The sequence below is a fragment of the Hemiscyllium ocellatum genome, chromosome 21 (genome assembly GCF_020745735.1).
Source record: "Hemiscyllium ocellatum isolate sHemOce1 chromosome 21, sHemOce1.pat.X.cur, whole genome shotgun sequence".
In the NCBI taxonomy this organism is placed as follows: Eukaryota; Metazoa; Chordata; class Chondrichthyes; order Orectolobiformes; family Hemiscylliidae; genus Hemiscyllium; species Hemiscyllium ocellatum.
Genome location: NC_083421.1, coordinates 60,561,477 through 60,574,989, shown reverse-complemented (window position 1 = coordinate 60,574,989; position 13,513 = coordinate 60,561,477). Strand labels below are relative to the sequence as shown.

General features: G+C 42.4%; 1 protein-coding gene across 2 annotated transcripts in view; it reads right to left on the bottom strand.

Annotated features, from left to right (window-relative positions):
• LOC132825922 (collagen alpha-1(XXVII) chain-like) overlaps positions 1 to 13,513 on the bottom strand; it is a 593,955-nt gene that overhangs the window by 122,795 nt on the left and 457,647 nt on the right. For both annotated transcript variants that reach the window (XM_060841558.1, XM_060841557.1), the window contains exons 32-34: positions 10,453 to 10,506; positions 7,325 to 7,378; positions 5,555 to 5,608 (exon numbers count right to left, since the gene is read on the bottom strand). In XM_060841558.1, the coding sequence (XP_060697541.1) occupies positions 5,555 to 5,608; positions 7,325 to 7,378; positions 10,453 to 10,506 (162 nt within the window). The remainder of the gene's footprint in view (positions 1 to 5,554; positions 5,609 to 7,324; positions 7,379 to 10,452; positions 10,507 to 13,513) is intronic.

The window sequence follows — 13,513 nt, the reverse complement described above, 5'->3', positions numbered from 1 at the left end:
AGAAATGGCATCATTTCCAAAATCTTCTTGGAGGACAAAATGGGATTTCTTGGTCTGCTCTCATCGAGTCTGAATGGCCTACTCTTGTGATGTAACTATTCACTGACTGTATGATTATATTTGCTGGGTCATTCAAGGCTGCACTGAGCAAATGGTAGCACCCAACAAGTTCTAAGCTAAGTATTCTCTGAAATCTCTCTTTACAGCAAAGGAAAACATCCACATCATTTTGTATTTTCCAATGAAAAGTTCAACTCAAGTTCTGGTAAGTGTCCAGTTTCGAAATACATGAATATTACCCTGACAAGCTGCAGCATGGAGCTGGGGAAGGATGAAAATGCTTTGTCCATGTGAATAAATCCTGGAGCCTCAGAGGCAGTGTATAAAGTTTCAATCCAGTAAATTGCCCAAATCCGAAATTGTTCAAACGTCTATTGTGTTGATTTGAAAGTGACAGATCCCAATTTGTGTAAGTGTAACTCTGTACTCCTGTCTGAGACTGACTGCTTTTGCACAGGGAGAGTGGCAACACCATAGAGAGAACAGTGAAGCTCCCGCTAGCTGGTTTCAGATTGCACCGGCCCAGCTAAGACCACCAAGGAATCTCAGAAAGAACCACATCCTCGAGAAAAAGAGAAACAAACTCCTTGGGATGTCATCCGGTAAATTTACATTTTAGTTGTTTTAAAGAGTGCAATCATGGAACAATGTTGAGCTGCAATATAGGACTCTGTAGCATTTGCTAACAGGCATTTTCTGGACATGCAAGACTGCGGCATCTTATGCCAAATCTGAAAATAAATAAAATCTTGGAGATCATCGGGGTCATATAAAGTTATTTTCTTCACAGAGAAAAATAAATTGACTGTATTATTTATTACCTCTTCTTTCAAACTCCACAGTGACAATGTCTCGATGATTGGCAATAATGTCATTCTATAGTACAGTGAGGGATCAGCTCACTGAGACAGATACAACCCACAGGAGGGGGGACTGATCCTATGGTGCAGTGGTCATGTCCTTACCTCTGGGCTAGAAGGCCTACTCCAGAGGGTAACATGGCTGACCCATAGATTGCATGGTATCTATAATAGTCTTTGGGGAAGGACAAAGTGGCCACTTTCATTGGGGAGCTTCATTTACATTTCTTCTTGCTGCGGTAAGCTTTCCAACATTATCAAAGATGCCTCCTATCCCAGTAATGCTCTCCTACAACCTCTTCCGTCAGGCAGGAGAAACAGAAGCTTGAACACACACACCAACAGGTTCAAGAACAGCTTCTCCCTGCCATTATCAGATTGATGAATGGACCTCTCTAACTTCAAATAATGTTGATCTTGCTTTGTGCAGCTCCTGTGCAGTTGTAATCAGTATGCCTCACCCTGTCTAAGCACCTTATGCCCTTGTTTGCGATGATCTGCCTGTACTGCTCACAAAACAAAATTTTTCACTCTGGTACATGTGACTACAATAAATCAAATCAAATCAAATCAAATGTGCAGTCAATCATTCCAGAATAAGGGGAGAAAAAATTTCTTTATTCTGTGGGTTTAGTTTTCTACCTTGGAGTCCTGCAGACTTTTCTATCATTGAAATGCTTTGTGACTGGGGGGAGTAGATAGATTTTTCATCTGTTATTGAATTAAGGATTACAGAAAGCAGATAGGGAAGTGTAATAGAGGCAGAAAGATCACAGCAGGCCTGTTGAATGGGAGGGTGTCATTCCGAGTAGCCGAGGAAAGGGACTCAGAAGAAATCAGCAGTAAGTTGCTTTATGACAAACTCCCAGCCGTCAAGGTGCAGGCTTTGAGGACGACATGGCGGCTCAGTGGTTAGCACTGCTACTTCACAGCACCAGGGACCCGGGTTTGATTCCATCCCTGGGCGACTGCCTGTATGGAGTTTGCGCATTTTCCCCACGTCTGAGTGGGTTTCCTCCAGGTGCTCTAGTTTCCTCCCACAATCCAAAGATTGTGGGAGGAAACTAGAGCACCTGGAGGATTGCCCAAGGCTAGGTGGATTGCCCATAGTGTTCAGAGATGTGTATGCTAGGTGTATTAGTCAGGAGAAATGTAGAGTAGTAGGGGATTGGGTCTGGTTGGGAAATCTTATGAAGGTCAGTGTGGACTTGTTGGGCTAAATGGCCTGTTTCCGCATTGTAGGGGTTCTATGATTCTTTGAACTACTACAGAGAGGGTAGAACAGCTTCAGGGTTGGATAAGGCGCCTCCACATTCAAGCACCATCGTCAGGTCCCAGTCCAAATTCCTTATGCACTTGGAGGGAAACACAGATAATGCTGCACATTACCGAGGAATGTTCACACCATACACTGAGTGATGGATTAATCACCTTCAGCTCAGCAAATAGACAGGCCCAAGGAGCCAAATGCTCCTACTTCTGTTTTTAATGTTCAAATTGGGCACTCCTCAGGAACTGTGGCAAAACAAATTTCCCACTCCGAGTCAAATCAAAAGCATGAAGGAACTTGATTGGACACTGCACTAGAATCTCCAGTCAATCGCCACTCCAATGTGGATTGAAGATCATCGGCCAGGATTTAAGTCTGTGAAAGGGTTCCCCCTCGACACCTTGTGGTGAAGATTTGGGGAGATTTCACCAAAATTTCTCATCTGGTGGACATGGGAATCATTTTAAAAGTGTGCCTTTTGTGATTTGGGTCACCAGCAAGCAAAGATGTGCAGGTTAGCCTTATCCAACCCTGAAGGTTGGATAAGGCTAACCTGCGCTTTCTGCGCTTTGACGGCTGGGTGTTTGTCACAAAGCAACTTGCTGCTAATTTCTTGTGGGTCCCTTTCCTTGGCTATTCATGGTACCTCATAATGTCCTCCCAATCCACACACCTGAGGTGATCTTGCTGCTAGGTTAGGGTGGATTGGCCACCATAGAGTCCAGGGATGTGCAGGTAGGTGGGTTACTGATGGGAAATGCAGGGTTACAGTTGGGTCTGAATGGGATGTCATTTGGAGGGTTGGTGCAGACTTGATGGGCTGAATGGCCTCCTTCCGCACTGTTGGGATTCGATCATTCTATGAGTGATATCAGAAAAGGTGACTTCAATAAAAACAGGAAAAGCTGGAAATGCTTCTTTTGGCTATTCTTAACCATGTGCTTTCCTTCAAGCCTGTCCGTTGGGATGCATTTAAATTTGGGAGTTTTAAAGAATAATCAAGTATTTGAGAATTTGCCCCAGGATGAACACTAATATTATGACTGAAAACAAGAATGCATTTAACATTTTATATGTATATACAAGCATTTAAAACTGAAGCTAAGGAATGGTCAGGTCAGTTAACCCAACCATTCAGAGCAGCTTAGTTAAGAAAGTCAGCACTCTAAGGTTTACACCCTGACCTAATTAACACCAAAACAATTATAATCTGTTGCAGGATTTACAGTTCAACTTCAATTTTGTTCTTAATGCAACATTGTCTAAGTTCCAATCCATAAATATTGCAAACATAAGTACAGTTATAATGTACTCACTCTTGAACGGGATTACTCTCATGTGTCCCCATAGTTTTCAACAAGTTTAAGTAAATAGCAGCTAGGGTCTCTTCCAAAATAACTTTGGTTTACTGGCAGGATAACTGTATTTATTTTTGGAAGTGGAGTGCCTTAAAGGAATATCAACAGCCTCATAAATTTTGTAAAAGGGTTTGTGTTTTGCGTGGCAGTAAACAACACGCTTTGCCATCAGTCAAACAGGATCCACTTTGTATGATATATAACAACAACAATGATACGACTTGGCACTTTCAGAACCAAGCAACGAAAATTAATTTTCCCAAATCGGTCATATAATCTCCTTGAATTTCACAGAAAACAAACCACAATCTGGTTAAAATTTAGACTCTCTTCATTATTCTGAATGAAAACAGGTTTACCAGCTCGGTGAATAGGGAGCATTGCTGGGATATTGTACTGTGGGGCTAGCTCAGTTCGATGGGTGGCTGGTTTGCGATGCAGAATGACACTAACAATGTGGGTTCAATTCTCACACAGGTTGAGATTACTCTCAACCTCATCCCCCCTCACCTCAAGTGTGGTGATCTTCAGGTTCAAGCACCACCAGCTGTGTCTCTCTAATGAGAGAGTGGCGCTACAGTCTGGTAAGATTGTGGAAGCTTTATTAACATGAACTCAAATTAAAATTGTCCAGTATTCCCTTCAGCAAGTGGACATCAAGGTGTTTATAATGATTAAAAGTTAACTCAGGCTGCCTCCTCTCTTGGGAAGATCCAGTGCAAGAGGATGCACTATTTGTAAAATTAGGGCTACTCTGTTCATTGAATCCCTACAGTGCAGAAGCAGCCCATCAAGTCTACACCCCAATCCTCCAAACAATGTTGCACCCAGACCTACTCCTGTAATCCTATGGTGAACCCACCCAGCCTGGCCACTATGGACAATTTAACATGACCAATCCACCTAAGGAGCACATTGTTGGACTGTGGGAGGAAACCCATACAGACACAGGGAGATTGTGTAAGCTTCATATAGACAGTCAGCTGAGGGTGGAATTAAACCCAGGTTCCTGGTGCTGCGAGGTAGCTGTGCTAACCACGGAGTCACCATGCCACCATGAGAAGTTCAGTCTAGGAATGTGGGTTACCAATAACATTACCACTACACCACCACTTCCCCCCGTTCAGGAGTGAAATTAGAAATCACTTCATTACAAAGTCAGGAATCCCTTTTTCAAAAGAAGCGAGTTAGGTGGAATTTTCCAAATATAATGAAAAGTATTTTATGAAGAGAATCACATGGACCACAGGGTGGGTGCATGGTATGAGTGAAATAGAGATGAATGATAATCTAAATGAACAACAGTACAGTATCAAAGGGCTGAATGGTCTGTGTGGATCCAAGGCAGCATATTGAACATACCAAGCCTTTGCAGAGTTTGAAGCAGCATGCTCCCTTCCATGTGAGGACTTGTACTACTTGCCACAGCAATCATGAATGAATCTGATACAAGCATATATTAAGGGCAGATTTGAAAATAGTTATGCAGAAACTCCTGATGCCGGAGATTCACATCTGGTCTGATGTAAATTTTGCTGGCAGCCAGTAAACAGACTGTGGAAACAGAAATTGTGTAGCTGGAAACTTGGAGCTGCCTCATTACTGCTGCTTACAGCCTATCCCTGATGAAGAAGCAGGCACGCGTGTGCGCGCACACACATACACACACACACTCTCACTCACACACACACACACACACACACACACACAGATAAACACTGACTCATACACAGACATACAAACACTCACTCACACACACACAGATAAACACTGACTCATACACAAACACTTCTCACAAACACACATATTCTCACAAGCATACACACACGCAGTTACTGTGAGAGAGATTCTGCCACCAACTCTTCTTCAGAAAGAATGGGCCCAGCACTGGCTTATTCTGTCTGCTTGCCCAGTTGGACTGGGTTGTAATCAGGAAGCCAGGCAGCGAAACAAAAGCCACTATTATCCTCAGAAAATCCCGTTATGTAATGATTAGAAAGTTGTACCTTCTCTCCAGGTTCACCTGGGAGTCCAGGTTCTCCAGTTGGGCCAGGAAGCCCCTGAAATATAGAGGGAAAGAGAATTAGGAAGAGCCTTTAGTGAAAAACTCCCACAACTTGGTCTGAATGTAAATGAAATCTGTGGCAATTGGACTCTGTTTGGTGGGAAGGACCGACAAAGGAAGATGCTGGACCAGGGTTGGAGCCTGTCAGTACAACACATTGAAACACACTCTCTTCTGCTCAGCTTGGTCCTGCATGATGCAGAGGGGGCCTTGGGTATACCAGCTCCTGACAGAATTAAAGAGGTATTACATTATGGAAGGAGGACATTTACGTCATTGTGTCTGCTTTGATCATTCCTCTGCCTTCTCTGCTTAGCTCTACATGTAGATCATAGAACAGTTCAGCACAGGAACAGACCCTTTGGCCCATCATGTCTGTACTGATTATGATGCTACTCTAAACTAATCCCATCAGCTTGCCCATGGTCCATATCCCTCTATTCCCGTCTCTGTTCCTCTTAAATGTTGCTATTGTATCTGCTTCTACCTCCTCCCCTGACAACGTGTTCCAGGCATCTACCACTCTCTATGTAAAACATTTGCCTCACACATCTCCTTTAAACTTTCCTCCTCTCAACCTCAAGCCTCTTCCCCTGGATATTTGATGTTTCCACCCTGGGAAAACAAATCTGCCATATTTATGCCTCATATAATTTTATATATTTCTATCAGGTTGCCCCTCAGCTTACGATGCTCTAGTGAAAACAAGTGAAGTCTGTCCAACCTCTTCTTATAGCTAATACACTCCAATCCAGGCAACATCCTGGTAAGACTCTACTGCACCCTCTCCAAAGAGTCCACATCCTTCCTACAGCGTGGGGACCAGAACTATACACAATACCCAGATGTGGTCTCTCTAAAGTTTCACAAAGCTGCAACATGACTTGCCAACTTTTTACTCAATGCCCTGACCAATAAAGACAAGCGTGTAAGACACCTTCTTTACCACCTTATCCACTTGGCTTGCCACTTTCAGGGAGCTATACACTTGCACCTCAAGATCCCACAGCATATCCTTGTTACATAATAAGCCAATTCCCTTATTGAAAGTCCCAATTTGACTGTACTCCAGCAGGGTGTTCTAGATCCTAAATACTCATTGCCCGAGAAGGTTTCTCCTTGTGCCTGGAGGGTTCTGATTCCAACCTTCAAAGAGAAACAGGAAAAGCTGCTGCTGGTGACAACTATTCCTGCCTCTACCCGGGAGTCTATAAAGGAGCTGGTGAAAAGCCTTTCCCAGATTGTTTCTTTCAGTTGAATGTTTCTTATTCTATCATGAGCGTGGGCATCACTGACAAAATCAGCTGATGTTGCCCATTTCTAATTGTCCTCAAACTCATCAACATGTTGGGCCATTTCAGAGGGCAGTTAAGAGTCAACCACATTGCAATGGGTCTGGAGTCATATATAGACTACGATGGTTAACAATTTTTTAAAAATTCATTCATGGAATGAAGGCATCTCTTGCTGGGTCAGCATTTATTGCCCATCCCTAAATGCCCAGAGGGCAGTTAAGAATCAACCACATTGCGGTGGGTCTGGAGTCATGTGTAGGCCAGACTGGGTATGGATGGCAGATTTTTCTTCTCTAAAGGACATTAGTGAACCTGACGTTTTCTTTCTCTAAACAATAATAGTCTTTTTTTCCCACTCAGAATAGATTTCAATCAGTTGAATGTTTTTTTAAATAAAAGATGAGTTTTCACCTTACCTTTGGTCCCATCTCCCCCAGCAACCCAATCATCCCCTCAGGCCCTGGTGGTCCCTGGAAAAGTAAAATCAAGATTTAAACGATTTTCACAATTTGAGCTTAGGTCAGCTTACAAAGAACTTGTAACGGAAGAATATTTAATGATGGTAAATGCTGAGCTACAAATCACAGACCGGGGGCAACAGCATTAAATACCAAAGCAAGCTCATGTGGTTATACATATTGCCCTGTGTACTGTACATTTGGCTGCAGTGGTCATATTGCCCAGTTTGCTAAGTATTGAGAGAGGACACACTTCCCTGAATGACACCACTGTTGAAGTATTCCAGTTCTGCTTTTTTAGCTCTCAGACATTGCGTCATAAACCCTATTTTTCTGTCAATAAGGCACAAGAACACTCTTCCACTGAGATTGTTCAGGGCTTATTCTAAGTTGAAGGCTTGCATTCTCTGTGTGTTCGCTGCCCAGCTAAAGGGAGCTGCATATCTGCTCAGTGAGAGGTTGGCTGAACTGAAGGAGATCACAGAATAGAATCCAGCCCATTCAGCCCATCAAGTCCACATCAACTCTCCGAAGACTATACCACCCAGACCGACCCCATCTACCCATATGATTTAGTGACTGAGCAACACAGGCTGAACAGGATTCATTGCCACAGATGGCTGTGGAGGCCAGGTCATTGGGTATATTTAAGACTGAGATAGATAGGTTCTTGAGGATTAAGGGAATCAAGGGTTATGGGGAGAAAGTGGGAGAATGGCGTTGAGAAATTTATCAGCCATGACTGAATGGCGAAGCAGACTCGATTGGCTGAATGGCCTAATTTTTGCTCCTATGCCTTGTGGTCTAACAATCCAGGGAGGGTCAATAGCTCTATAAAATATCCAATTTAAGACTATCAATCACGCTCATACCATGGCTCATGTACGTCTTTAGCAGGGAGTATATTCACATACACAGATCTGTTCTCTGTAAACGTGGAACATATTTAAGCCTTGCTCCATTATTGAGACTTGTGGGGCCCATGGTTCATTGTTGGTGTCTCCATGGCAACACCTCAGTCAATCAGAGTTCAACAATGAACTCCGTAAGGTTGCAGAGGGATGACGGTATGGAGGGATGAGAACAAAAGGACTAGAATTTCACATCTGTGGATGTGCAAGACAAGAGATATTATCAAAAGCGAGGATGGATAAAATGGGCAGGATGTAAAATGGTGTACAATGTAAATGGACAGCAACATTTAGGACATGGGTTATCAATGGAATGGGAAGCTGGCCTAGAGAGAACTACAGTACTAAAGACTGGAACAAATAAGGGAATGTGTGAAGGTAATAAAGACTCAACACAACAAGGCCACATGTGAGGGATTCTGTGGTCAATGGACTGAGGTAGGAGTGGAGGCAGTGATACCTTGGAGGTGCCAGTCGGTGGAGAGGATACAAAGTCAAATAGAAGGAAAAGCTTGCTGGCTGTTTGGTTTCCTCTCAGACTGTGGCCACAGTCAAGGATGGAGATGGCAGCATCAGTACTCCCAGGTTTAGTTCGGAGGAAGTTACACAATGATTCATGGTCTATGGAGTTGAGAGAGGTAGAGCTGGGAGTCTACGGAATATATATGACACTAGCCAAGGATGGCATTGAGGTGAGGAATCAGGGACTGGAGGAAACACATATAGCTGAGAAAAGACAGGCATGGGTTTTAAAAATGGAGAGTGATTGAATTCAAGGGACAGAGTGTGACAGGCACGGAGTTCCAGAATGCAGGGCTAATGTAGTGGAAAGCCTGACTAACAAGGATGAGGTGTCAGTGGAGAGGAGCCCGCCAATTATAAGAAGGGGCTAGAGAGAGAGAGACTCAATAGTGCGGTCATCAGTGGAAATGATCCGAAACCCTGTGGCCAAAATCCACATCCCATGGCACAAAGGAGACTGGCCAGACGTGCATAAGTTTAAAAAAAATTCCAAAACTACAAACAGGCAACTCCTAAATCTAAATTCTAGGTTTCATGATAAGGAGGTCTGTTCTGTCAGACCCCAACTAATGATCTCAAAAGTCTGCACATGGTGCAGCTTTCCATGAAAACAACAAATATTGGAGATCCCAATGGGTCAGGGAGCAACTGTAGAAAGCAAGCAAATGTTTCGAGTCTAGATGACTCTTCAACAGGGCTGCTTCCCAAGTCACTTCTGTTGACGATACTTTAACCTTTCCCTGTTGTTTGATGGTTAACCCTTTGAATCAATACGTCCAAATGAAGAATTTGATATTGTTTAGGATTTGTGGAATAAAGGCAAAATGGCTGGAAATCTGAACCAAATACAGAGAATACTGGAGAAACTCAGCAGGTCCGGCGGCATCCATGCAGACAGAAACAGAATTAACGTTTCGGGTCCGGTCTGGTCCAGTCTAGTATTCCAGTATTACTAGACCCAAAACATTACCTCTGTTTCTCTCTGCACGGATGCTGCCAGGCTTGCTGTGTTTCTCCAGCATTCTCAGTGCTCAGTCTGGCTTATGCATTTGGCTGGGGAAACCTGTATTACTGTACACACCTTGTTTGCAACGGAGATCAGACACAGGCTTAGCTCTCAGGTTTTGGACCGCCAGTTTTTGGTACTCCCTTCTTGAAAAGACAGAGAAAGCTGACTCCTTGAAAGTTTTTGGTGCAAATGTGGATAGATTTTTTCGATAAGAAAGGGGAGTGGCGAGCTGAGGGGTTTATCAGGAGTAGGAAGGAACATGGAGCGAGGTTATAATCAGATCATACTGAATGGCGGAACAGGCTCATGGGGCTGAAGGGCCTACTCCTACTCCACACATCATACTGTTATGTTTCAGAAGCTTGAACCAACAGATTCAAAAACAGCATCTTCCCTGCTAGTTATTAGATTTTTGAATGGACTGTAACATTGTATTCCTTGTTCTATTCTATTCTATTACTCTGTTCTATTACTCTAATGCACTTTGTATGGTATGATCTGCCTGCACTGCACGCAAAATAAAACTTTTCACTGTACCTAGGTACATGTGACACCAATAAATCAAATCAAAGTTTAGAATTCAATATGTAACTTTCTTCTCCTGATCAGATCATGCTTTCATGCAGTTGGCATCTTGTACTTACTGGCTCTCCTGGGATTCCTTTAGCTCCTGGAGCACCAGAAGGTCCAGGAATACCCTGCAACAACAGAACAGTTCATTCTCAACGGTCAAAGGTTGGGTAAACAAACTAAAACAATGAAACCACGACAGCCTTGAACAAAGTTATATTAAAATGTTGTTTGGTTTCAATGAAGCCGTTCCAGTTTCCTCTCTAACTTAATTTCTGTTTTGAAAACTGACTGGATTTTCCATTCCTGGTATACTCTTATGCATTATTACTGTGCCAGCCACAAGATTATTCTCAGTAGCAATCTGTACAAAGTCCCATTCACGTGCTCTGTGAGGAACAGGACAGAGGCTGTTTAAAAATGCAAGACTTTGCAAACTCGAGAACTAATGATGAACGCATTGGTAACTTGAAGAAAAGAAAAGGATCATCATGCACTAAGGACAGAATACTTGCCTTCCAGGGGCTAGACTAAACAATGTTTATTATTAAAACATAAAAGGAGAAAAATATGTACTGGCACAACTTTTCTAATGTCAGGAAACAGACAAAAAGAACATGCAGCCTAGACCATTAGCCCCAATGAATTGTTTGACAGTTGGGTTATTGGCATGTTAAGGATCTCTGCTGCATTTTAGACTTCTGGCTTAACTTTGTAACACTAAAATGAGATCATTTTTCTCTGTTCTTAACAGCAAAGCCAGCAATTATGGACCATACCAAATTGCCCTTGAGAAGGTGGAGATGAGCTGCCTTCTTGAACTGCTGCAGTCCATATGCTGTAGGTTGACCCACAATGCCCTTAGGGAGGGAATTTCAGGATCTTGACCCAGTGACAGTAAAGGAATGGTGATATATTTCCAAGTTGGGATGGTGATCGGCTTGGAGGGAATATGCAGATTATGATGCTTTCACGTATCTGCTGCCCTTGTCCTTCTAGTTGATAGAAATTATACTTTTGGAAAGTGTTGGCATAGGATTAGTGTGTTGCTAAATGCAATTTGTATGTAGCATGCACCGCTGCCACTGTAGGTCAGTGGTAAAGGGAGGGTTTAAGATGTTGAGTGTGGTCCAATCAAGCGGGCTGTTTTGTCCTGAATGCTGTTGAGCTTTTTGAATGCTGTTGGACCTGCACCCACCCAGGCAAGTGGGGAGTATTCCATCACACTCCTGACTTCATGGTGGACAGGCTTTGGGAGGGTCAGGTGGTGTGTAAAAAGACTACACAACTGGACGTCCATCCTCACAAAGCATTAAAATCAAAAATCTCTTTAAAAGAAACAGAGAATTATACTTTTGAATAAAATCTGTCAATAATTTGAATTGGCTTTGTTTATGTTAATCTGTTCCTCCCTCTCTTGGAGCTACTTCCTCTCTCGCTGCTTTTCCCTTTGGTGGAAGCATTGAGAAGAAGGGGACACATTTAACATAAATGGCACAAAAAAGCAAAGGAGACATGAGAAGAGAGATCATCATTCAGCGAGTGGTTAGGATCTGGAATGCACTGTCTGAGAGTGTGGCGGAGGCAGAGTGAATTAAGGTATTCAAGTGGGAATTGGATTATAATGTGTAACATGCGGGATTATACAGAGAAGGCAGGAGTTGGGCTGCTATGGTGTACAGTACATCAGCATGTAGAGTAACATATAGACATGATGAACTGATTGGTCTCTTGCTGCAGTGCAACAATTCAATGATTTTGTGTAAACTGGTTGGATTCAGTTGAGTGAAGTATATTAACCGGATACTAAAGGTTTCCCTGCCCTGGAATATCACCGTAGAATCTTTCACTTGGAAGATTCAGACAGAATTTGTTTAATGTGTAAAAGAAAATAATTGGAAGAGAAACAAAACTCTTTCTGTAGGTAAACGAACAGTAGTTTGTTGTAATCACACTATAGACGACAACAGATTAATTCATTTTGCTGTAAGAATAATCTTGATTGAATCAAGGATTGCTATGCATTAAAATATTATCATGTTAACTCCCTCTGTATGGAACCACTAAACAAGCAGGACATTTAAATGTGTAGCCTTGCTTGACGCACCAGGTTCCAAGGTCTAAACCACTTCCTATCGATTCCGACTGTACGCAGTTCAATGGTCCAAGCAAAATATTTAAAATCAAAATGGTGATGAACGAATAACATTCCAACGCGCCAAACCACTTCCAATTCACTCTTCTTGGACAGAATATCAAATCCAAACACAACATCTTAAAGTAGATTCCTGATTGGAACCCAGAATACATCTGAGTAATTGGATTTTGTTATCAAGATTTGAGACACATTCAATTGATTTGTGGTTTTTGAACTAGGGACAACAGAATATTTTAGACCCTATAACAACTTCTGCATAAAACATATGACCATTTTGTTTAGTTTGGACTGAATGATGAAATGCATTCAGAATGAACAAATTAACAAATTATACTCTATGTATATCAATTATAAAGATATGTTAATTCTATTTTAAACAGCCTGTCCAAATTCACAACTTCAAATGCATTTGATGGAAAGCCTTTCATTATTGATTGCTACTTTTAATAGCAAAGGGCTTTTTGAAATATTTAAGTGCTAGCAGCTGAATTTTAAACAGTCACACGTATAATACAAAGTGTTTCTCTGTTCATCCAGCCAATTTCTGTATTAATCCCCGAGATGTGGGTGTTGCTGGCAGTATCAGCATTTGTTACCCATTGCCCTTGAGAATGTGCAAGGGAGCTTTCTTCATGAATTCCTGTATCATTTGGGGTGTAGGTAGATGGGCCACACTGTTAGTGACGGAGTTGCAAGGATTTTTACCCAGTGATACTGAATGAATGGCGATATATTTCCAATGCAGGCTGGTGAGTGGCTTAGAGGGGAACTTTCAGGGAGTGGTACACTGATGTGAAGACAGGAGTTAGGAACAGGAGTAGGTTATTTTGCCCCTCTGCCATCAGGCTGGTTCCCATTATATTGTTATTAATCCTTTGTCCTTCTTGTTAGTGGAGGTCATACATTTGGAAAGTGCTGTTGAAGGAGCTTTGGTATTTGATGTTACAGAACTTCATGTTCTAATGCATCTTGTACAA